The sequence below is a fragment of the Pinus tabuliformis genome, chromosome Q (assembly GCF_031772625.1).
Source record: "Pinus tabuliformis cultivar Carrire ecotype Pingquan chromosome Q, CPIR1, whole genome shotgun sequence".
In the NCBI taxonomy this organism is placed as follows: domain Eukaryota; kingdom Viridiplantae; phylum Streptophyta; class Pinopsida; order Pinales; family Pinaceae; genus Pinus; species Pinus tabuliformis.
The window spans coordinates 582,704,212-582,731,294 of record NC_142296.1 but is presented as its reverse complement, the minus strand read 5'-3'; the positions used below and the strand labels follow the sequence as shown (position 1 = coordinate 582,731,294).

General features: G+C 36.4%; 1 protein-coding gene across 1 annotated transcript in view; it reads right to left on the bottom strand.

The window, feature by feature from the left end:
• Window positions 1–23,337, bottom strand: part of LOC149220795 (CDPK-related kinase 3-like) — a 37,532-nt gene extending 14,195 nt beyond the window's left edge. The window contains exons 1-9 of the mRNA XM_089384904.1: window positions 22,301–23,337; window positions 17,870–18,000; window positions 17,476–17,517; window positions 17,239–17,347; window positions 10,470–10,548; window positions 9,981–10,277; window positions 9,611–9,717; window positions 4,892–4,999; window positions 4,640–4,702 (exon numbers count right to left, since the gene is read on the bottom strand). Coding sequence (XP_089241030.1) covers window positions 4,640–4,702; window positions 4,892–4,999; window positions 9,611–9,717; window positions 9,981–10,277; window positions 10,470–10,548; window positions 17,239–17,347; window positions 17,476–17,517; window positions 17,870–18,000; window positions 22,301–22,834 — 1,470 coding nt within the window. The 5' untranslated portion in view covers window positions 22,835–23,337. The remainder of the gene's footprint in view (window positions 1–4,639; window positions 4,703–4,891; window positions 5,000–9,610; window positions 9,718–9,980; window positions 10,278–10,469; window positions 10,549–17,238; window positions 17,348–17,475; window positions 17,518–17,869; window positions 18,001–22,300) is intronic.
• Window positions 23,338–27,083: the final 3,746 nt, after the last annotated feature.

Sequence of the window (27,083 nt, the reverse complement as noted above, 5' to 3'; positions counted from 1 at the left end):
TTTTTACTAAAACATTGAGCACATAAGGGGTTTATTTGGTTGATGGCCAACCTTGACGAATTGTCCCATAACACAAATAAATTCATCTCCATGAATACTTATCGGAATACTTATCGGAATCGGATGATCTTTAGATCAATATTACACCTCTCGATGAGAGGGATCCAAGAAAAATATCAATTGCCATTAATAAGATGGCCCACATGGAGTTTGGCCCTAGTTGCCAATTTTAACACATCAAGGTCTGCAAGTGTTCCCTCTATTGCGAGAGGAGTTGGAGCACATATGGGAATTTATATAGAGTGAAGAAGAGCAGGCTTGTGCAGTCCGAGGTAGACAAAATGATTTGTGCATACCAACCTTCATCTTGTTTACAGGCAGAGGGAGGACTAGTTGAAGGGAAAGACAAAGATGTGGGATGTGTTTCCTGATGATATGGGTTTGGACAACAACGTTGAGTTGGCATTGGCCAACTTGGATCCTAACGGCCCAGTGCTAGAGCTTGACATTTTTTAGGATATTGATACTCGAGGGCTCATCCTCCACACCAACAAATGCAGAGATTACATTGGATACAGAGGAGGAGGATGCAGAGGAGAGAAATGGTGACCATGATAATGATGTTGATTTTGATGATGATGATTAATGAGCTACCTACAACTTTGCAGTTGCTTTGTAGTTGCTATTTATATTTGCCATTGGCATTGCTAGTCAGGAGTCCTCAGGACTCTGTACCCATGTAACACATTTTGATTTTGATGGCTTAATGAGAAAATTGCAGTTTCTTGTCTTTCTCCTATTGGATCATTGATGAATCTGTCACAATTGTATTTGTAATATATATGCATAATGTTACAACTTATGAAATTTATGATGTAGAATCTAGATCTATGTCTGAATTTGTATCATGAATGAGAATTTATGTAATATGAAATCATTGAAATATATATATATATATAATGTGTCCTATGTGTCATGTTTCGAGGGGTCTACGTGCCCCATGTCAAACACTCGAATTTGTGTCCTGTGTGTCAAGTGGCTTAGCTTAATACACATCATTGCCTTGCTAATCACTATACTAGTTGTTGTTACCATATTGAACTTTTTTCTCCATACTATCCACCCTTTGCCATAGAATTTGCTAGTTGTCATTGCCAATTAAGATACCCTAGCTACATCATCCTTGTAATGACTAATTAATTACAAATCATACTATTAAATTTTTCATATTTGTTCAATCGACTTGCAATTACTCTTGTTTTTACATACACCTATGTTTCTTCTTTTGGCTCAAATTCCATTATTTGTTTATAGGAGTGCATGCACATTATACATTAATTAATTTTGAAACAAATACATAACATGATGAGACTAAAATGTGTTTCCTTTGAAATGCATACATACATGATACCACAATACCTCAACTACATTATCTCTTGAATACATCAATTAAAACACAATAAAAAGTTAAGAAAATTTAACTACCCAACCCTCACAAGATCAATGAGGCCGATCACATAAATTGACTCCATAATACAAATTTCCACATCTTTATACTTAGAAGGTTGGGGCTCAAACATTGCTCCTTTAATGCAAGGTAATTATATAATGAGTATACACCTAAAGTGTATACATGTGTGAAAGTATTACTAAACTTTTAAAGTTAGGTCCTCATTTGCCTTAGACCATGAGACTTTCAAGCATGCCATGTTTTCTCTTAACACATATTAATTTCTTAGAGGGGTAAGAGGCATCAATAAATAATTCAACTAGGGGCAAGGGGCGCACTTAAGTTTGTTTGTTGAGGGGGATAAATTATTAAATAAGATTATATTAATGTCCAAGGCAATGCCCAAATAGTTAGGCCAATGCCAATGACCTAAACCTACTCTAAAAGCATAAAGCAAACAACACCAACTTGTACATGAAAGTACGTGAAAGAGCATGATCAAGTAATGTTAGAACAAATGAAGGAAAGAAGGAAAGCAACAACCAGCTATAAAAATGAGGTGTCCAAGCTCAACACAAACATCATAGATGGAAATACGAATAGATGCAAAGGGAGACTAAGGCACCAATGCGAATCTTGACAATTAAACACCTTGGACATCCATTATTGTTGAAAACAATCCAATAATGGAATATTAAAGGACAATGCTTTGTGTTCAACGAGAATACCATGAAAGATTATATATTGCAACTTCTTAGGAGATTATATCTTGCAACTTTCATAACAATCTATCATGCATCTACTCCTATGCAACATGGTCACAACATGGAAAATTATTCAAGTCAAGAGAGGACTAGTGCCAAACTCAATTGATATGACATTGTTTAATCATTTCCTTGGCATAAAAGTGTCCCAAAAATGTGCAACAAGCGGCTCTCAACTACAATTGCAACTATTGCCTTGTAGGACCTTTATTAGTGGCAAGTCCCACTTCAATGATGAGGTCCAGAACCTCTTAGAGCTCATTTTTTAGGCCTTCAACGACCATTTTTTGGGTCAACATTATAGCCTCTTCGCAAGTTCTAGGTATCAAGAGCTTTCCAACGACGCAAATACCACCCTCAATCATAGCTCATTTATATAAGTTACACCTCCCACAGGTTGACCTATCCTATTGGCCACCATGACATTGAGTATATGCCACATCAACCCACCTTACTCACACATGGACCTTCATAAAGATTCTAGAGGGTTCAAAACCCTAATATTAATTGGGAGTAAGGCATGCGAAAAACCTAACCCTACCCCTAGTAAACTATCAAGACTTATTAAAGGAAGGGGATTCCATTCTTATTTCATGGTTAGTGTTCCATAATGGAGTGTTGCATTTGGCAATGGGATTTTGACCCAAGACAAAGGAAGTAGAAAATCCTATAAAAGTTATAATGGCCACAACGTCTATGGCAACTACCTAATAAGTATGTTTGTTTTTGTATTCATATTCCATAACTAAGAAGAAGAGAGTTGAGCATAGGCATCACAATTCTTGTTGGGTTTTCTCCGTAAAAGGTTTTCCCAAGGTACATCTTGTGTTCACTATGTGGAGATAATGTGCTAATTGTTAGCTTCTTGCATTATAATTTCAGTTATTTAAGTGTTTTCATACATTAACAAAGTAACATTAACACTGAATATTAAGCGAAGCATCATAGAATAATAGATTGCAAAAACTTGTAAGATCTATTATGATGAATTGTTCCAATGGAATATCCACAGTAGCTTATAATACAAAGGCATTGTCCTTTATTCACCCTTGTTTCCATCATTGGGTCCAAAACAAAAGATGTACCCAATCCTAGCACCTATCCTATATAGTTTTGGTGAACTCTTTCTAAGTCATGAAAAGACATTTTGCTCTCAATCATCCAACAATGTTTCTATAACAATTTTTTGCAATTTTGCGTTGTTACAAACCACAATAGATATAAATGGACCTATGTTGCACGAAACTTCTAGGAACCTGGCGTTTCGGGCCGTACTCGTACCCGAAACTCGACCATCATGTAATCATCTATGAGAGTTAATATAGACTTGTTTTTCCTTCTAAATTGTCATCTATGGGTCTTATTCCCTTTTTTCTTGCAAGATAATGTGTTATTCACTTGTTTATTTATATATATTTTTATATATACATATATGATGTTTCGGCTGAAGTTTTGGTCGACGTTTCCATTTTTGGGAGGTGGCGTTTTTCAACGTTCCCGTTTTTGAAACTCCGAAACGTTTCGGCGTTTCAAGCAACTTGGAAATGGGCATAAGTATCCAAGTGCCATGAGTGCAAGACAATCAATAACCCTCCCCATGCCCCCCCCCCCCACACAAACACCAAAAAAAAAAAAAAAAGTTAGGAAATGGAATGAAAAAAGTAATAAAATCCATAATGAATACTACAATTAAAATTTTGCCATATCTCCTAGAATGCCTCCATCCAAAAATCTGTCTAAACATATTAAATATTACCAACGACCATATATTGAAGGCAATACATCCTTTGAGAACAAAGATATTACCTTCTTATCCCTGCTCACAATAAGAGCTCTCACATTATATATCGATTCTTGGAGTTTCATCAAAATCCAATTACTTTCAATAGCAACTGGTGGAATTTTATAGTGACTACTGAGATTCCACTTATGAAGCTAAATAGACAGGCTCAAATATAAATTCTTTTGATTAACCAATGCCTTGTCATCTGGCCAGGCACACTAAAAAACATAGTTTCTAGAATTGTGTCAGCAGGAAGATACTTGGAATAAATTTATCATATATATATCAATTTGTTTAATGTCTTTTACTATTGTATTCAATGTTTAGGATACTAAGGGTTTTAACTTTTGTTAGAGCATTTCCATTTAACTTAAATATTATTAAACAGGAAACAGGAAATACTAAAACATTTAGGCAAGAAATGTGAAATGAGCTTTTATATAGATTTCTAATCCATGCACATATGTATATTCAGTCACAAATATTTCCACCAGTTATAAAGGAAATTAAAAAAACACAATTGACAGCATCAAAGAATTAAGAGCTGAACCAACAAGCAACAAAGTGTAACATATATTACAGACCACAAGTATTCTACCAACAAAGCAAAAAAACATCCAAAAGCTCATCCTTGCAACATACCGAATTGAGAATATCAGGAACCTTAGATTCCTTCATCGCGTCAGTCGCATTCCTCGTTAAAGCCTGATACATCCAAAAGAAAAGAACTGTATATCTGATTAACAATACCACATGAACCATTCAATCACACTCAGGAGTCTGATCTGAAACTCCATAAAAGATCCAATTGCAATCCATATATGAAAGCAAACAAAAAAAAATAATTGGACGTGCACAAAATAAATTATAATAATCAGGTCTGATGGACCTTACCAATCTAAAGTTTTCCAGGGAAATCTTTCCATCTTTGTTGGGTTCAAGAAGTTTAAACTGTGATCTGAGGTAAAATAATTCATTTTCTGTCAATGATTTTGACAGTGCCTGCATCCACATTTGATAAAGTCAACTTCACACTCCAACAATTTGTATCATACTTCAGGCAAAATGTTCTGTTTACACAACCATTTATCCAAGAGATGCTTTTACTAAAGGATCTTGTTCTGGTAACAAGAAACCCGTTGTCATACTGGACACTTCCCTCTACTTAATCTTTGTACTATGATAGGAAAATGAATGTAGAGTAATTTTACAAGAAAAAAGGGGATATTAAGTAATTACTTGGCCGACATAATAAAAGAAATACATCAACAAAGTAACTCCTGCAAAATACCCTCAGATGACATGTTGAAGACTCCAACCTGATATCCTAGATGGACAGAAACCTCCAAGTAGATTTGCAAGTCCCTATGCCAAAGAAATTTCACAATATTGGACACGTGTGTGGGCCTCAGATTTATGAATATTAAGGCCTCTTGCTACTCTCCATTAAGGGTACGAGTTTAGCATACTAAAACTTGTTATAAAGATGTTATACAGCACCGTAAGACTCAAGACATAGGTTCTAGCATTTCAGTGATACTTACTAGTCCAAGTGACCAACATGCTTCTTGATGAGGATGTGTAATTTGTAACGATGTCATCCTAAATTAATATTATTAAAATCAATTGCAACAGAAAATAATAATCAATATTTAGAAGCAAAATGGGAGAGTTTGTAGATTATTGAATGTAGAGCAATCAGGATCTCTTGATAACAAATATTTTGTATTTTGATGACATTTAACAAATTAAGGGTGCCTTTTTGTTATAACTTATTAGTGAATGCCTTCATCTGTGTAAAGCAAACCTTGTAATTAATAAGCTTCAGGTACTCAGCTGAAGTCATCCATCTTTGTAATGTAACTCCTCTCTCATCTATTTCAGTTTCTGAGTCTCCATTTGGAATGTGCCTCAAATCAAACTACAATGGAGAAAGGAGCCCATGTTTACAATGGAGACTACACAGTTCAGTTTCTTATTTGAATTGTGCCTTCCAAGATCTGATTTCCTACTTGAACATTTGCAATATTGCAACAGAAAATATTGATCAATATTTAGTAGCAGACTGGGAAAGGAGTTTGTAGATTCTTGAATGTGGAGCAATCAGGGTCACTTGATAACAAATATTTTTTATTTTAACAACATTTAATAAATTAAGGGTGCCCATTTGTTAGAGCTTATTACCATATGCTTTCATCTATGTAATGGAAACCTTGTATTTCATAAGCTTAAGGTACTCAGATGAAGTCATCCATCTTTGTAATGTAACTCCTGTCTCATCTATTTCAGTTTCTGAGTCTCCATTTGGGATGCGTCTAGACTCTCAATTCAAACTATCATGGAGAAATGAACCCATGTCTATACTGGAATCTGTAGAGTTCGGTTTCCTATTCAAATTATGCCTTAGAATATCTGATTTCCCCATACTTTTATGTAGATAGTATCGTGAGGGGTGACAAGTAGCATGGACACTCATATCACAAAGAAAACAATCTCGTAATAGTTTTAAAAAATAAAAAACAAAACAAAAGTCTACGAACTGTGTCTCTAGAATAAGTTACAGTACATTCTCATATCTAATTATTTGCTCTTCATAGTTTTTTCAATACAACCCCAGAGTACCACCTTATTTAAAATGTCATGGATATCATGTGAGTTCTTAGGCCAAAGAGAAAAACTTGATATTTAAGTCTACAAGTAATCTGTTTGCCAATGATCAAGTCAAAGCCACCCAATGCACCTACACCATAAATTCAAGCAAGCAAAAAATGTGCCTTGTACATATATCGCCCACATTTCTTTCCTTACCAAACAACAAAACAAAGAAATGGAGAATAATGCACACAACATTCCAAAGTTAGTACAGCAATATTTTCAAGAAGACATCTCCTGGGGAAAAAACTCCAATATATTTTTCAACGTAAGACATTTTTCACCAACACATGTTTAAGAATGTAAATCTACACAACCTCTGGGATTTCGCATCCATAGGATTGCATTTACAACATTTGGCCCTCCCATAAATCAAGGTTGACGCATTCCTTTCCTTGAGGAAATCATTCTTTCTTCTCCTTAGGAAACCACTTTGTTGGCTATGATCTGTCAATTGCCTTTTCCCAATGAACAGCCAATCACTCAGTCATCTAACTAGAGGACCTTTGACTCCATCCTAAACTCTGCCTTCTTATGGAACCTCTCCAACACTTAGTTATGATCATTCACCTTTCTGCTCCTTTCAATAGACAATGGTTCCACTTCCCTAAGTAAGCGATGCCGACCATCCAATCAAGAAGCACTCAATTCATTAACGCCACACAAAACAATGCCAATATTGATACTTGTCCAAATTGATATTTTTTCCAAGGAAAACATTGCATAAAACCTTCTGTGTACATGATCCATGGATGGTAGCCTGACCCTAAGAGGCTCAAAAGAATCAAACTTGCCACCTTCCCAACTTCAACGAAGGGATCTGAGTACTTCCCAATGATCTGAGGACAGAAACCTGAACCTAGGGTGTTTAAAAGAATCAAACTCACAACTCCCCAACATCAAGGGAGATATCTCACTTCTAGTTCATGACTGCTTGAGCTAACCCTCAAGGCTAAACCAAACACATAAAATGGACAAAGGCCTCCCCCTCTCCACCAACCCCCAAATGCTCCAATCAATGATGATATGTCCCATCTACAAGGTCTTTCACTCTAGTGGTCAACATATGCACACCAGCCGACTTCCATCTATTCAATGTAACTAGTCAATGTTCATTCACTCTTACCTCTTCATGGTCAGTTCTCCTTACCTCAAATGTTTTGGATATCAAGTGAGATCTTGTGGCCCACTAGACACTTCTCTATATATCGCACCTTCATTTACTTAAAAAATATAAATAGATCAAATTGGCAGGACATCCCCAATGCTTAACTTTAGAGTACACATTTCCTCACCTAGATCCCTCGTCCTTGTGATGCCTATCAAAGTTAAACATTTCCTCACATCTTACGTAGCATTGCAACCATCTCCATGGCAGCTTGTAGTAAACTCCCATCAAATTATAATAGAAAACATGAACAACTCTATCTATATATCTGCTAATGAGTGTTTTATCTAACTAGCAATCAAACTAAAATAAGATCTTATGACAATCATAATATTTGTTTCAAGAGACCAAAGAAGCCCTTTGTACTTTATTAAATATAATCAGTGCATAGCCATAACACTTTCCCATGTAGGTTTCATTCTCTAGAAGCAATTATTGGGAAAGAATTTAAAGGAAAACCTAAAATTAACTTCACATCATTCTTCCAACCAATTTCCTGATCCATAAAGGAGGACATTTCCTCGAGGCTCATGCCAGCAATAAACCTAGTACACAGCCCACAATAGGCACTCCAATACCACAAGAATAATCACATACATATTTGGTGACCCAAATTGTTACACCCAACTTTTTCAAATGCAAGGTGTAACAGAAATTTTGATTTCCACACAACAAAATCGGTCTCATGATCTTAAACACAAAATTCTATACAATTAAATAATAAAGAATATTTGAATAAGAACTGGCTGCTGATGCAATCACACAACATGGACATGAATATATATCATTCTGACACCCCCTTATTATATTTACAAATATCATTATTACTTACCCATAATTTCTCACATTAATTATGATTCTATATTTACTTAACGCGAGGGCTTAACAATCTTGAACAAAATGAGACCCTATAGTTTTTGGATATATAGTAGAGCAATATTCTCCTAAGTGCTACTGTCAATGATAATCAAGCTGTAAAAATTATTATACAAGGCTTGCTTCGTTGATGACATACAGGATGGAAAATCTCATGCCCTTTTGCCCAGGGATGAATTTGCAACATATTTCTCAGTAATTTATAACTATCAGGCATCTCAAAAGCATATTTATAATCAGTTTTAAAATGCATCCTAACTAAATTTTTCCAATTAACCATTGTAAGATGAATGTGATAACATGGATTCCAGATGAATTTATCACTGATTTAAGTTTAATAGACTTGTTGACAATCTTTGGTCATTAATAAACGGATAAAAGTTCTTATTTCTGTTTGCTTGTCAACATATTTTAGTTTTTAGTTAAAACATGGTGAATCTCCAGGTTGAGTATTTGTTACACTACACAAGCTGCAGAAGATGCAGAGAAAGACAAGATAGGCATGAAATCTCTACAATATCTACTATGAAAGATACCAAAAAACACTAAGCCTGAATATGAACCAACAAAACAAGAAAATGTCTGACAGAATTGACTGTGCAGAAAAAATTTAGTAAACATAATAATGAGCTATAAATGTAGGGACCAAAAATTATGATCTAAACATTCCAGTAAAAAACATTTCTCCTATTACGTTTTTAAAACCAATACAACTGTGACGAAAACTAGCAAGTTTACTAAGGAAAACTGACACAAATATGCAATGTATCACCTAATGAGATCATTTTTTTCATCCAAGCCTAGAAATTGAATCAAAATTGACTTTGCGCATGACAATATAATGTATGTTTTTCTATACTGATTTCTTTTTTCAAATAACAAGTTCTTATAAACTAAATGCATTACAAAGAACCTACCTTCAGAGCTGCCCGTTTCAAAGGAGAAGCCCGAATATATGCTTTGACTAATCTGAAAATTAAAATATCCAACGGGATTGCGTGTTGACCTCGAAGCCATGGATGTGCTGCCAGCAGAATAGAAATTAAATAATTGCCTATTAACTTTAAGCAAAAACGTGCCACCTTAAATTCAAACCAACAATCTGTGTCCCTAAACAATGTATGCCAAAATTCCACAAGGCTGTAAATTGTGACTTATGAACACCCTTCAAAGTTTAAAATATATGCAGGGACCTATCTGTGCAGTAGGAGAATAGAATTTAAGGACATTTATGTTTTAGAGTAAAAGTATAAACTAACTCTCCAACAACCAAAAAATAGTGCTTACTAAGGGCCTGTGCAGCTGTCATTCTTTTGCGCAAGTCTTTGTTAAGAAGCCTTTTCACAAAATCCTTTGCTTCAGGAGATACTGATGGCCACGGTGCATCATCAAAATTAGGATCTGCTCTTAAAACAGCACGGAAAATTCCTGATTCGGTCCTTGCCCAAAAAGGTCGACTTCCACATAATAAAATGTATGTTATGACACCAACACTCCATACATCAGCTTCCATACTATATGATCGATGTAGAACTTCCGGCGCAACATAATATGCGCTGCCTACTATATCATTCAGTCTCTCATCTGACCAGCCATATATATGACATGCATAAAGCACAAACTAAAATTAACATCAAATCAACAGCCTTAGAAGATAGCTATCAATCTGTTTCAAAAGATAAATGAATAAATGAAATAATTTATCATCCAAATTAAGATTAAATACTCTAAAAATACCAGCCTCTATACAGTTACAAACTCACGAGAGAAATTTACCTGGTCTGATGAAATCTGAGAGCCCAAAATCAATAGCCTTCATAGGTGCATGTTCATCCTTAGTGGTGAATAGAAAATTCTGCAATTCAAGTTAAGTAGTAAGCTTCAATATAGTCATACCCTATGAAATTAGAAAATAGTAGCTTCAGTAAAATTTAAATACAGCATAATATACAACACAAACTAAACAAATATGCTGTTACAATACTCACAGATATTCAGCTTCAACACTAACTATGGGTACTCGTAGGCAAAAAATATCAGTCAAAAAATTATTCGTCTTCCAGTGACAGAATCAGCTTAATTATGTCAATCTACTAATTATGTCAGACAGTTTAACTAGTGAAGAAAAATGGGATTTGACAGAACGTCAGTGAGTCCATCAGTTTAATAAATTATATCAACTCATTTATTTACACAAATCAGTCTAATTAAGGAAAAAGAACGAGCTTTAGTTATAGACAGGATTTTATACCTTAGAATAGAAAAGCCTTTTGGAAACTATGCTATTGCAGGTACTCCTGAAGAGACTTTTTTGGCCAAAAACAGTGACTATACTGCCTTTGGTGTGGCCTGAGTTGGCATCCATGCCTTCTCAGGATATGTTCAGATTTTGTCATGAGGATTTTTATGGGAGCATTGAAGTGTTGTTACTAGCCACTACTGTGTTTTCACTTACCACTAATGCTGCTGACTCTGCTACCAAATATACCGTTGGTAGAGCATTTAATTTCTCTTGTAAGGAATCTATCATAGCTGCTGTTGTTGTTAGCATTTTCACTTTACATATTTAAAAACAATAACAACCACAAAATATCGTAATATCAGATTCCAAGGTTGGGAACATAACAGTGGTATCAGAAACACATTCTTGACCTCATGGACAGACATCCACCATGGCTTTCTAGATGGTTTTTCATGGAGAAACAAAAAGAAAAAACCTGAAATCAGAAATTGCATTATCAATCAAAGAAATGTTCAGAAAGTCCTTGAAGAATTTAGACAAAAGTATGGAGTGTATAAATCGAGCCCTTCAAAATCTGATATTGGACAACAGGTAAACAGAAAATGGCAGCAGTGAAGATCACTAGACAAAAGACTGTAATCCGAGAAGGACATTAGACAACTTGACCATGTCAAAAAACCCTTTGCTGGAAAATTTTCTATAGGATAAAATTATTTTTCTTCAAAAATCCTGTTTCCCATAATATACAACAAATCCTTTGGAAACTTTAAAATATTTGCAAAAGTATCACCACACATTTACAAATTGATATTTTGAGAAATTTAAATCTAGCTGCATGTGGGTAGCCCAACCCGTTCTCCACCCCCAAACCCTGGTAAACACTACTTCATTCCCAAAGTTTGATCCCCAAGGGAGCACCCTCAGAAGTGCACTTGTGAATCACTCCTTCCTAGGAGCATTTTTTGGGGGCACACCCCCTATGGTTTTGCAGCAGGGACAGGACACTCCCTGCCCTTGTGGGAAGCATTATGACAATGCCAATTCCAAAGCCATTAAAAACACTCCTTGAAGGTTTCCTATACACTCCCATGGACTTGAGCAATTCTTTTTGTTCTTTTGCCCAGTGACCAAGACAAGGTTCCAATAGGGAATGGCTAGGGTTTCTTGATGGATTGAATCAATGTTGTGAAAATTGCGATCGGGATAAAATCGGCAAGGGTCCAAAAAAGGAAAAATTGTAAAAATCGGTAAAAATCAGCAAAACATGGGCAACATTAAAAAATATTAAAGTAAATAAAATAAAAAAAATCAAATTTTTCAATTTTAAGTATGTAAAGCATCCACGATTTTTTCATTTTGGAAAAAATCGCCGATTAAATCGCCATGCTGAAAAAATCGCCATTTTCGCAACACTGATTGAAATGCTCTTTCATTCCATTTGTTCTCATGCTATCACTCATTTCCGTCATCTTTGCTAGGGTTGTCATAGGGCTCATGCTTAGTTGTTGAGATGCAGATTTGTGAGAGCTTATGAGGGATATTGAAGCCTATCATAGTTACATTCAACCACCATTGGAGAACTGAAGATGTAGGCTCTAAGTCCCTCCTGGCTTGCTTTTTTCCATGTGTTGCAGAATTGTATATTTTCTATGATGAGTACTTGAATGTTCTCTTCTCCTGCTCTTACACATTCGTCTTTCTACCTTGGGTCTCATTCTATTATAGGCAGCGGGTTATTCTCAAGAAGCATAATGGTTATATGGTTCATCATTATCATTCTTCAATTTATTATGGAGTTGTTGGGAAATTGAAACACCAATGATGACAAAGATGTAGGCAGTGGCCCATACCATGGAAAGGAGGAAGAAATGGAAAGGGGCAATGAAACTGACAATGATGTTTGGAAACAAACAAGGCAGTCCATACCATGTTGAGGAGGAAGAACTGGAAGGGGCCTATCAAAATTGACAACGATGAATGGAAATACGCCCAAAGAGAGTTCAACACCTTTATGGAAGCATGTGACAAGGCATGAGGGAGGCTAAGGGGGCAAAACCACTAAATTTACATGCCCTGATTATAACACAACTTACACAAGTTCATATACCCATGTGAGGAAGCATCTCTATTGGCTTATGCCAAGGGATGAAAATAAGAGTATAGCAATGAAAATGTCCAATCAACTGCCAAGGAAGAATAGGAAGCACAAATGAATCCAAAGAATCAAAGGTTGAATATGAGACCTCCAACTCACATAGAATATTTTGTGGTTGATCCCATTCCCCCATGTTAGTGGATGATTCTCACGCATGGACTTGGGGCGTAGAACAATATCAAATGTCCTTGAACAAGGTTGTGAGGATGACATGGATGCAGAAGTGTTTAAAGTTTTCTATGCATGAGGCATACCTTTCAATGTTCTTTGCTCTCCATAGTAGCAGGAATTATAAAAGCCATCAATAAACAATGCCCCTAAAGGATAGAAAAATCTCAAGTATGACAAAGCCAGAACCATGGGAATTAACAAGGAAAGATCCGAAATCCATAGTGTTATGGGGCAATATGTAAATGATCTGACAAATATGGGGTATACATTGTATCTGATAGTTGGACAAAAGTTGAAGGAAAGGCACTGATAGATATTCTACATGCATCCACTAGTGGTGTGTCCATCCTTTCAACCCATAACTCAAAAATCGTTGCAACATCAATATTAATATTGCAGGAACCCATAATTGAAGGAGATTGGGTTGGACAGTGTCATTCAAGTCTCATTGATAATGTTGTTAATTGTAGGGCCATGAGAACAATTAATGAGGATATGTACCATAACATATTCCGGTTAATTGTAGGGCCACGAGAACAATTAATGAGGATATGTACCATAACATATTCTGGGTGCATAATATTATTAGTTGAAGGAGCATGATTATAAATAGATCGGTGCATTGTACAGGAAAGGGAAGAGAACAATGAAACTATTACCAATTATAGTCATGCCCACTACCTTTTTTGTAATCACTCTAAGTTGGAGCTACTAGAGATTACAAAGACAAGATTTGCTAGCAATTACCTCACCTCAGACACTTTCTACTAGAGATTACAATGACTAGACAAGCTAGCAATTACCTCACCTAAGATAAGAGAGACATTGGCTAGTGTCATCCCAACTGATTCATGGCAGGGTTTGAAAGAAAGTGTTGCAACTGCATCTGATAGACATGAATTTCAGGAGGTGCAGACCATCATTTTTTATGGTCATTTTTAGGGACAAGATAGGTATGTTCTATAGTTCACCAAGCCCGTGTATAATATGATCATGTTTGCATATACAAATCGAGGAGTGACTAGTTCACCAAGATCATTTATAAAATGATCCTATTTGCAGATACAAATCAGCGAGTGACTAGTTCACGAAGCCCATTTATAATATAATCCCATTTACAGATACAAATAAGCAAGTGACTAGGAGAGGTGTGTGAGAAAATGGACAACAAGGTAGGCCAAATCAAAAACATTAAGCAAAGAGGTGTGATCTCATATGATCATATTCATAAACATGTGTAGTCAAAAGGTGGAATAATATAAATGTTCCACTCCATGCCTTAACATATGGCCTTACACCCAAATATTATCCTCCATCTTGGTTGACCCAACCAAGACCTAATGGTGGGATTGGAAGAAAATTTACACACATATTCAAAGGTACAGAATGTGCAAATGCATGCATTAGACAAGTTGGACCATGATGAAAGGGAGCATGTTCAAGTATAAAGCAAACTGTGCAAGTGCATCAGTGATCATGGAGCATTTTCTAATCTCCATGCAACTAAAGATTGACATATGTTGAACCTTATCGAATGGTGGAATATGTACGGCACCTCTACCACACATCTCCATAAATTAGCAATAAGGTGCGTTAACAAGTTGTTAACACTTCTTCTATATACAGGTGGTGGAGCACCTTCAATGTCATTCATGGCATGAAGGGAAACAAAATTTAGACTGTGTAGAGAGCTTGGTTTATATGCACTACAACTTGAGGTTGTTGTTCATTGTTGTGAGACAAAGAAGAACGAGAACATATATGACATTGAATAACAACCTGGGAGGCTAATTTGGAGGACGGAGCCATGGCATTAAAACAATTGGAGATCAAAATTTTGATTGGTGAGACTCCTGATAGTGATCATGCACAAAATTACTCCACTCCTTCCACCACAAAGTTTCCAAATGTACCAACTTTTCTTTTGGCTTCACAACCTCCAGCCCTACATGGGGGTCATGTAGCTCTTCGTCATATTCCACAACTACTGACTATCCAACAGCTTACACATCTTGTTCATAGGTCACAAGAAAATTATTTAGAAGATTCTCACGTGAAGAGGAAAGCTTACTAAATATTAAATTTATTTGACTTTTCTTGTTTAGATATTATGTAACAATCTAAGTTTTGAACTTTAAACCATGTACCTACCTAAGTTTGAAGGCTACCACATATTACAACTCTTTGGTCATGAAAATTTGTCACAATTTTAACTACTAGATTATGTTATGTGTATTAAATGGTTGACACTGGAACACTCTGCTACCAAAAGCTTTTGAAAATTAGAGCTCCCCACTCCCAACAGCATAACTATAAATGTTATGCCAAGTTTTCTACATATTACAACTCTTTGGTCATGAAAATTTGTCACAATTTTAACTACTAGATTATGTTACGTGTATTAAATGGCTGACACTGGAACACTCTGCTACCAAAAGCTTTTGAAATTAGAGCTCCCCACTCCCAACAGCATAACTATAAATGTTAGCCAAGTTTTCTACATATACTTGTTGGGCATTGGATAATCCAGCGCTCCCCGTGTGTTTCTTGACATGTGCTTAACCATCTCTCGAGGATTCATTAACTCTGGCGATGCATTTGTTCACTAACACTTGCGGGTTTTGGTGTAATGGCGATTGTGATTCCAACAAGTGGTATCAGAGCCAAAGGTCTCGAGTTTGAATCACACCCGGCTCGCGTTGGCGGGGGGGAATTGTTGGGCATTGGATAATCCAGCGCTCCCCGTGTGTTTCGTGACATGTGCTTAACCGCCTCTCGAGGATCTGTCAACTCTAGCGATGCATTTGCTCACTAACACTTGCAGGTTTTGGTGTAATGGCAATCGTGATTCCCTATAAAATTCTAGATCTTTAAAATGTTCCCTGCAACAAAGGCAATCAACCAAACCAAGGGACCACAATGCATAAATCAAAGTCTAATGGAAAAGATTCCCATTCCTAAGCGTGATGGTTGGAGTGATTTTGCTTAAACTCTATGTGGATGATCACAAAAATCATTTTTCCATGTGGCACCTTGAAATGCCAACATCTACATAGTGACAAACAATTGGGCAATGGTAAGAAAATGGCATAATATTGAAATAAATAAATTTATAAAAATAGAAATAAAATAAGTAGAAACAAAAACAAAAAAAAAACAATAAATACCAACTCTCTCCCTGTCTACCGTGGTGGAAATTACTCAACACCATACATTGAAGACAGAAAGCAAAGTTAAGAGCATGGTGATTCTGGCAGCACTAGTAATTTCATACCTCAAGAATTGTTAAAAATGGTAGTCAGTCCATCAGTTATAAATTATGTCCATTATTTTTTCATGTCAGTCAATCTGATTAAAGAAAAAGTATGAGTTTCATTGTAGAGATGCTTTCAGACCTGAGAACGAAAAAAGTTTTTGGGGAAATGTGCCATTGCAGGTAGTCTGGAAGAGATATTTTGGGCCAATTGCAGTTTCTATACTGCCTTAGCTTTAACCTGAGTTGATGTCCAAACCTTCTTAGGATATGTTCAGATTTGTCCTAAGAAATTTTGGGAGCATTCAAGTATTATTACTTGACACTGCTGTATAAATCTGCTGAATCTGCTATCAAAGATAGCAGTTAAAGCCTTTGAATTTTCTGTTTTTAGTACAGAATCTATTGTCATCGATACAATTATTACTGTTGTTTGTTTTTATTGTTGCTTCTGTTAGCATGTTCAGTTTCCAAATTTCCTTTATAAACCAAAAACATCAGATTCAAGGTTGGGCTCATAACATATGCAATTGTATAATAATAAAATATGTTCAGATTGCAAAATGGGAGAAACTAAATTATACTACTTAACTATTCAAGCCCCACAAGATTTCCTGTCCTTATCATTTTTATAAGTGAAAGGTCGTAGAGAATATTGATTTAACCAGCAATGCCTAGAGATTTCAGTGCAACAATTCAAATCAAGTTATGAACAAGATATAACCTCTGGCTTCAAATCACGGTGCACAACACCTTGAATGTGACAAAAAGCCACTATGCTCAAGATTTGTCTCACAATAGCTTTTGCATCTTCTTCTGGATACTTGCCACCTCTGCATGTGACAGCCAAGAAAAGCAGTTCAACTTCCAGACACTCTGCAAGTTAAAAACAAAGATACCCTCAAGTAAAACATCAGTAGACAATCCATGAGAGGATCAAATAAACGGTAGGTACACTTACCGTGACAAAATTCTGTCCAGTAACTCACCACCTTCACATAGTCTGCACAGTAATACAGACTTTGGCTCAAACTTAGCAATTGAAACAAACACCACAACTTATATGCATTTGCAACTGTTTAGTGGATATTCTTGCAAACTATAATTTTTATGGATTTTTAATTCAAAACATACATCAAGTTTGAAAAAAAAAAGTATAATCCCGAAGTTATTGCACATAAACCAAAACTAATATCCATCCATTTTAATAGACATTTGATGTTTTTGATTGCATTTTTAAGAGTTAATCAGGGTACATTCTGACTCATGCTGCCCATAAGTTCCAAAGGGCAAGATATATAGTTTTAAAAGCAAATAAATGGAAAATATAAATATAAATGGAGCAAGTTCAGTACTCCATTATTATGTAGACATTGTTAGCATCCTCGCAAGAATCATAGAATTTGACCAAGTTGTGATGCCCCGACAATGCTTTTAAAATTTTGACCTCTCTCCGCACATCTTCAATTGCTATAGCAGTTGTCATCTGCAAAGGACATGTCACCAAAAGAAATACCCCATTAGCTAAATTACAGAATAGGCAGCAAGTCTGCAAAAATGAAAACTGAAACTATAACTTTTTCTCTAAGATATTTAAATGAATCCAAGCATGAATAAATATTAAAAAACAAATCCGCCCTAACATCCTAGTTCACATTGATAAATTCCTAAAAAACACAAATGCTACTAGATAATCTTATTCCAGCAGCATAAAATTCAGTGCATATGCTCCAGAGACTTCAAAACAAAGCAGAAGAGCCTTTAACAGTGTAGACCCAAGGCACTTTCTTCCCTGGTACAAAAAAAATTCAGAAAGCTCTCTTCCAAGCATCATTTCCATGTTTTCCCCAGATCATAAGAAAATCAATACACCAAATGATCAAACTTGTGCCAAATCATATGTTAAAGAAAATTCGGGTAAGATATTCCAGAACACAACTTCAAATGTTAACCAAAGATTGATGAATACATAGAAGAACAACAGTACAAATCTCTAAAAGAAAATTCGGGTAAGATATTCCAGAACACAACTTCAAATGTTAACCAAAGATTGATGAATACATAGAAGAACAACAGTACAAATCTCTAAAAGAATGTTTTTCAAACTCCTATTTATGAATACATTAAACAACTTAGAGACTTAATCCCAAAAACTTAAGACATTGCCACATTGGGAATTTAGGACTAGGAAATAATGAGGAGCCATGGCTTGCTGAAGAATGGTTTGGTCAATCTTGGCTTCTCCAGTAGATAAAGTTTGAGAGACAATCAAATGATCTGTAGGATGTGTTTTTTTCAATTCAAGAGTGAAAACAGACTGCAACCTGATTAAATGGCAACTCCTAGAAAACTGATGGTAATAAGAGAGAACTGTAAATCATAAAAATCAAGACTAGGTTCCCTTGCATAGGATAAGATAGTTTTATTCACGTCCACAAATGACCAAATAGGTCAACGGGACTCAAAAGCGCATCAGCAATGATGAGAAGTGGGTGTAGTGCAAAAGCAACTCCTAAAAAGAGTGAACCAAAGGGAGAGTACACATAGCTGAACATACATATAGATGAACCTCAACACTCGGTCACAATAAATACCTAGAGAAGCCATTACAAACTCCATCTGGTTTCAACCACAATTAGGAAGGTTACCATTCCAGATTAAAATAGACACTGATGGCAAATGTAACTCCCACTCTACCAGCATTGGGGGAAATATTGAACAATTTTCAAAATGCCCAAGAATGTATTTAAAATCTAGATTCAGCTTTTTTTGCAATCTTGACAGATTCTTGCTTTAATCCTGACAGATTCTTTCAAACAATAAACTTCATATTTGGAAATAAATTATCCCTCTAATTTTACCCGTCCTTTCCTATCTCCAGTCCATATACTACTCTACAATCTACTATTTTAAATAGCTGATCTATAATTTCACAGGTATTCAAGAAGGATACATGCAATCTCAACATTGTACTACTTAAATAGATAATCTATAATCTTATATATTTCAGTTCTTAAGGTTAGCATACAAGTCACAATGCTGTTTTTATCTGTGTTTAACAGTGTTACAAAACTTGCCCTCTGGCTCGCAAGTCAAACCAAATTCAGCACCTGAAATCAGCCAAGTTGTCAAGCTTGTGAGCCAAACTCAAACAGCAACTCTGACCCAGAAGTACTCACAAGTCATAGCCTGACCTGCAAGTAGCTGCAATGTTTTTCACAGGTCAGCTAGTTTAACTCACTAGCCCATTGAAATGCTCAGTGTCTCCCTTTAAAGACTCAAACAGAAATGAAAAAAATATGTATTTTTTGTACAAAGATATTAACCAAGTTTTTGGCAGAGACAGTCAAACTCGCTAGGTTTGACTCTGGCTCACAAGTCAAACCAAACTCAGCAAAAGGGGCCAAGTTTACAAACTTGTAAGTCCCAGTCAGACAGTACATCTGACTCACAGGGTCTCATCAGTCATAGACTGACCTGCAAGTACCTGCCAATTCCATCCATAAATGGCATCATGGCATTCAAGGTATGAACTCTCTGCTACCGAATTCTGCACATTAAATCCGTTAAGAAAAGCCAAATAAGTTGGCTTATGTAGAAAAGCGATGAAATTCGGAGTAAACCATTGAATTCACAAAATCAATTTCTACGATGGAATAAGTTCTAGAAAGGATCCCACATTATTTTGGCTCACGTAGCCATCAGCCTTTTAAACTCCCTCTACTTCAGCAACTAAAGAAGATGTACAAAAAGCATAGCATAAAAACACTAAGATCCATGGCCCACCCATTCCCATATATAGGAACTGTCAACAAGCATTTTGGAGGCTCCAAAGAGTAACTGCGATAAAAGGCATGGTTAGATGGTTGAGTGCAAAATCACCATGCAGGGACCATCAATATAATTTTCTTCTACCGTTTTAAAACATGGGGGGCAAATCTGGGCCAGGCATTCGAATAACCAGAAATGAATACGTGTGGTAAATGCAGGTCACCTTCCAGTGCTTGGAATGCCACCAATCTGACATATATTACAGCCCAATTATAAACAACCTCCAGTATTGCTGGATCACCTTAACATTTCAGTTTGCTGATTTGAAAATTGAAATTCTAACAGTTGTTTGGACAGGCAGAAAATGAAATTCCTCTTCTACTAGAAAAGAGACTGCACCTGCTAGAGCTAAGTCATCTTTAAAGAGTTTGAATGAGAGATCTACAGTTTACAGTTACGCTGACCACTGAAAGAAGTTAGAACCCATTTATCCTGAGAAGGTTTATAATTTTATGAAGATGTTCAGGCTTGACTAAAACAATGCCTAACAAGGGAAAACGGGAGTACACCTTAAAAACGTTTTGAGGGGCTTGCAAAATGATTATTTATTTCCCATTGATAATGCTTCCTTTATTTTCAGTAATTTAAACAAACATTTGGGAAGATCTTCTAAAAACATATGGCTTGCATTTAGTAAACCGGTATTACAAAGTGGCACAGCTTTGATCCCTTTTCAGAAATTTAACTTGAAAAGCTTTAATGAACATTGTCGTGGTGATTTAAAACCAAAAATGACAAACATGGGTATTTTCCGTCAGTCAACCTGACAACTTCCTTAAACTATTAATGATTTAGAAAAAACAATATCTTACATAATGGCAGCAATTGACCCAAGAAAACCTCATTCTGGTTTTTCAACTGCCAGGAAACTTCAAAATGATAGTGCCTTCACAAGAAAAAATAGTACTTTCATGTAGCCATTTTGAAACGTCAGAAAACTGCCTTCATAAAATATTTAGAAAAATCATAGCTGGCAACTAGCTTCCCGACGGTCATAAAATGGCTTGAAAATAACTACAATTCGCAAGGATTATGACTACCGATCAAATTTGAACTGCAGGAACATTCTTCAGTGTGCAAAAAAAACCTTCAAATGTAGCCCGTCAATTGCAAGCAATCGGTAAAGTTTCCGTTTTAATAATAACAATTGAGGTTGGGTGAGCATCCAAAATTACCACAAAATATAGATTATTCCCTTCTTCCGATTACTGTTCTCAGTGAACTTTTGTTTTGAATGACAAAAAGTTGCAGCCGCGAGTGAAGAACTCCCCGAGAGCTCCGAAATTGATACCTGGCAGAAACAATAACCTGACAAATTCTCTAGACCAAATTGCGACTTTCAATTTTATGGAACTTAGAATTACGAGACGTGACACACTCCCGTTCATATATTGCGCCCTCGAATTAGCATTGCCTTGAAGGCACTCAGAAACTTTCGAACATGCTATGGAATGCAACAACGACTGGATTTAATTTACTTGACCATACGCCACTAACGCTGTGCTTCATTTTATTTTTCCGGTAAAACATTCAGAAACGCAACAAACGGACGACAAATTTCAATTAATATCTTGAACTATGAAATTCAAGATTTTGACAACTACGCCGTAAGGCAGTGACAAGCTCAGCAGGTTTCCATTAAAACTGCTAGCTAAAAGGGCACAATGTTTGGGCAAGCGAATGATTTGGTAAAGCTTTACTTGAAAAGAGGTATAGAGCGGTACTATTCTGGCGGGCGAACGATCTGACAAAATTTTACTCGAAAACAGGTAAATATTAGTAATATTTGGATGACATATTAACGATCTATGAAAGTTTTAGTTCAGGAAATGGTAAAGCGCGGATTTTGCACTAGTAAATTATCTGATGAACCGCGGCTCAAAATTACCCGAACCCTAAAAAAAGAGAGAATTTGAAGAAAAACAAATGAAGAAACAGAAAACAGAGAACTTTACCTTGGCTTTGGAGATGATTTTGACCGCAACGGGCTGGCCCTTGAGATCGCCTTTGCGACCCTTGGCAAAGCAGGTGTGGCCGAAATGACCTCGGCCGACCTCATGCCCCAATTCAAACTTGGAAGCAAAATTCTTACTGTAACCGAAGCTTTTATCGAGCGGCCTCTCATTCTCGACGCCATCTTCCGGTATGGGACCATCCTTGGGCTTGGGCGCGCCCTGTCTCTTCACAAGGGAAGCCTTTATGTGCTTGGCCGGGGACGGAGGGGGGAACGGCCTGCGGAAGAACCTCCTGGGAGTCGACCTCGCGGGGGAAGGTGACACGCCCGGGGGCAAGGGGCTGGAAATGCTGGGCAGGGGACTGGGGGCGTGCGGGTAAGGACTGGGCCACGGGCTCGAAGACGGGTGCGACGGGGTGTTCTTTACAGACGACGACGACACTCCGTTCTGACTGCTGCTGGCGACCCTGTTTCGATCCCGCGATCCATCGATCGCGTCCTCAACTGCGATATTCTTTCCATAGCACTGCCCCATGCTGTCTCAGAGCCCCCCGGGTTTCACCTCATAGAGCCAGGGGCATGTTACCGGATCTCGAATACGAATAACACGAGTTCCAGAACGCTTGCGCCCCCCCCTCGGTTCTTGTACTCCTCTTGCACTGTGTGGTTCCTCGTCTCTGGAGCTGCGGATCGGAGGAATGCGTGTGGCCGGGCCGATCCGCGCTGAAGCAAAAAAGGCGGGCAGATGATTCCGAGGCAGCGACAGAGGATGAAGAAGTAGCGATAGTACGTCTGTTGACGGGAAATTGAGAATGCGTGAGACGCGGGAGAAAAAGACAGAGAACAGAAGGTAGCGGCAGCAGAAACACAAAGAATAGAAGTATCATAAGAAGATAAAAGGCCGAATAGATGGCTCCATTGATAAGACTCCAACTCCTTTCTCTCCCCTCCTCTCCTCTTATTTTCCCTCGGTTTTCCTTTCTCTGGTTGGACGGTCGGCGGAGAAAACAAAAGTCGACCAGCAGAAAAGGCATTTAAATTGCATACGACAAGCAACGAATTTGTAGACCGGGTCATCACGCGGACACCGCCACCTCTACCTCTACATCTACGCCCCCACGCCCCCACTGCGCACCGCTATTTTGGACAAACTTTTGGCGGTTGACAAACAGCGGCACCTCATCTGCCGCGCTTCTAGCTTCTGGCGGTTTCGCCGCATTTAGATAAAGATCCCCAACTTAGCATTCTAAACACGAGTCGCTAAATATATCTACCGCAAATTCCGTTCGACTCGACGCGGAATCGTGCACCAGCCTGTACGCCCCACTGCAGTCTCGCTAATTATGTTTTACCAAATCAAACCGGACTTTTCCCCATTTTGCTATATTTAAATTTGGCGTTGAGGACCCCATCTCCGCTAAATATCCTGCCGCACGCGAATTAACGGAATTCGATAGAGATCGCTCGATGGAACTATCCAAAGGTCAAACCATTTTCTATACCTTATTTTATAATTTCTCTTTTTATTAAAATGTTACTTTTGGACAGTTCCGCTACCTTATTATTACGCCACGTAAGCTTCATGAACCCGAATACCAAATCCATACAATTTGCGCTTTGCCACGTCATACCAAATCCACAGTGCTATTCAAAGTCCACGGAGGCGCTGCACAACTCTCACGAGCTCTGGGGATCTTTCATGTGTCTACATTAATGAGATGGACGAGACACTCTAATTATTAAATTAATAAAATGAATGAGACACTTCATCAAAAGTTGCTTGTCTAACTTATATTACTTTGGTGGTCAAACAAACTTTGGGTTGGAAGGTTTCCCATGTGCACCCTAAGGCTTTTCAACGTAGGGACTTAGGGATTTGTATTTAAATCTTTGTTGTCCCTAACATTCCTAAGTCCAGTTAACCATAAATGGGAAACCATGGGAACCGACCTGCTCTCCAGCAAAACTGGACTCCGAATTTCAGGTGATGTAACTTTGGAATTGAAAACATTTATGTTATTTGATGGAACAAATTGTATACGGAAGCACCTAGAAAATCCATAAAATAAACCTTAGTTTATACCCTTGTTTACCTCAAAACTAATATTTTCCATCAAATTAAGTCATGATGTATACGTGCCCGTTAAAAACATGGATGAAATACAAAGTTAGGTCACCTAAACCCAAAAGGTGCGCAGTGTTTACAAGAAGTCACAACGTTATGTGTGTAGATTCTTCGACAAGCGTGAAGCCAACACGCTGATTTTATTTATGGGCAAACTTTTTATTCGAGGTGGGATCAAAATAATATAAAACTTCAATTTGAAAATTAAAAGAATTATGGGAGTAAAGAATATTATTACTGATTTATTTTTATGTTACGACTAAGTCATATATTAAATTCGTTGATGACATATTAATTCATATTAAATTCGTTGATGACATATTAATTCATTTATGAAACCAATAAAGAAAGAAAATAAATATAATTAAATTAATTTTGAAATAAAATTAAAGTATTTTTATTCTCGAATGTTTTTTATTTTATGAAAATTTGTTGATTTTTATTTTAAATTTACTGTTTAGATTGATTCTCAAGGGAATATGCTCAACATATGCTTCGTCAAATGTTTATCAACAGTTAATCTCAATGGAATATGCTCAATATATTTTCGTCTCAATGTTTATCAACAGCTATTCTCAAGAGAATACCTCAATATAGAAAGAAAGAAGAAGAAAGAAATTATTGTAATGTCCACAAGGCTCAAGATAGCCAAACAAGGGAATATGCTCAACATATGCTAATGTTTATCAATAGTTATTCTCAAGGGAATATCTCAACATAGAAAGAAAGAAGAAGAAAGACGTTATTTTAACATCCACGAGGCTAAAGATAGCCTATGGCACAGATTGCTTCTCCATGTATGCTTCGTCTGAATGCTTATCGACAACTATAGTGTGTTACAGAGTTTGTTAGGTTGCATTAACTTTCAATAAATTTAAAAAATTATATTCATGCCACATGGCTCCCTCCCACCAATTTCCTAGTGATTTGAGATTATTCCAATTCTAATAAATTCATATTCTAATTAGATGGAAAAAATAATATATAACAAAATTTTATTTAGCAAAATGGTCCATTTTACATTAAGATGTGTCATTCCTTTATTTTCTCAATTTAAATTAAATTATTGCCAAATGGCTCCGCCAATTTCTAGGGATATTAGATTATTTAAATTCTAATAAATTCATATTCTAATTAGATGGGGAAATTAATATATAAGCAAATTTTATTTAACAAAATGGTCCATTTTACAATAAGATTCTTTTTGTTTCTCAAGTTAAAGTTGACCCATAAATGTGTACATTGATAAGGCATTATTTGTGCTGCAATAGTTTTTTTTGTTATATTTATGAAGTCTTTGACTATATCAACCACATTAATATTTTTAATGTGGTTGTACTAGTTTATGATGATGTTAGGATCATAATGTAATGTAAAGTCTTTTTACAACTTAATTAATTTTCATCCAACCTTTCAAAATAAACCTAATTTATATTTTTCAATAACATTTTAAAATTAAATATGGGATTAAAATGTAATCTTTATTTAATATTTAAAGTCATAATTTAAATTTTTTTATGCTTTGGCCTTTCTGTGGCATATTTTCACTCATTTTGATCTAAAATTTGGTAGGGATTTATAGGAATCACAAGTTTGAGCTGTGAAATTTGCATAATCCAAATGTTACAGGAATTTTTCAAGATGTTGAAATCATTTATGCATTCAAAAATGTTTTTTTAGCAATATAAAACCATGATTTCACCAAATAATTTATGGCAAATTCTTACCCAAAAAACAAAATGTAGAAGAGTTTCAGTTAGGTTGCCCATATTTAAATTTTAATGTTAACTTTGGGATGTAGATTAGTTGGTGATAGGGTGTACTGTTAAGCCATTCCTTCTTAAGTTTTTGGTTGAAGTGTTTGACTAACCATGTGTGCCATGTGAAGGGTCGTGTTGGCATGCCTACAAGTTATAGTGGTGATAGTCATAATCAATTATGTGTCACATAAGTACGAATTTGTCCTAGTTGCCAATTTTGATTTTTGAGTTTTCTATTTATTGAGTTAATTTTTTGTAAGTTACTTAATCAAGACATGTTATGGAATATTAGGTGATTTTAGGGATGTTAGGACTAGGGATTTTATGAGATGCTGAGGGAAAAATGGAAGCAATTGATCCGAATTGGATCACTATATTGTTTGTCATCCATTTTGATGCATTCAGAGTGGAAAAAGTGGAGGAATCAACTCATGGGACCGTTTTTACCAATGGGACTCAATTTGGCAAAACGAGGTCTAAAACCTTCTAAGAGCATTTTGAGGCATTAAACAACATTTTTTGCGAGTAAAACTCTATCGTTTTAGCATGGCGCTTTTTCATGTTGTTCTACACATAGAGATATTTCCAACAACGCAAGAAGCGTGTCAATCGGAGTTCGTGTGCAAAAGTTATGCCACTCAAAAAGTTGACCTCCCTGTTTTGACACCTATAGTTCGGGAGGATGTCGTGTCAGCCCTCATTATTCATGGAAAAGGGGTTATCCACGTGTTTTTGATGTAAAAGACTCTATAAGAGCTTATAATGTAACTCTAGTTAAGAGTTGATGTAGTCAAACTTAACCACTATTAGGATATTGGGCTATGTTATAACCAGACCACTAGGAGGAAGAAGCATTCCATTCTTTTGAGATCATTTCGTTCCATAGCTGAGAAAAGATA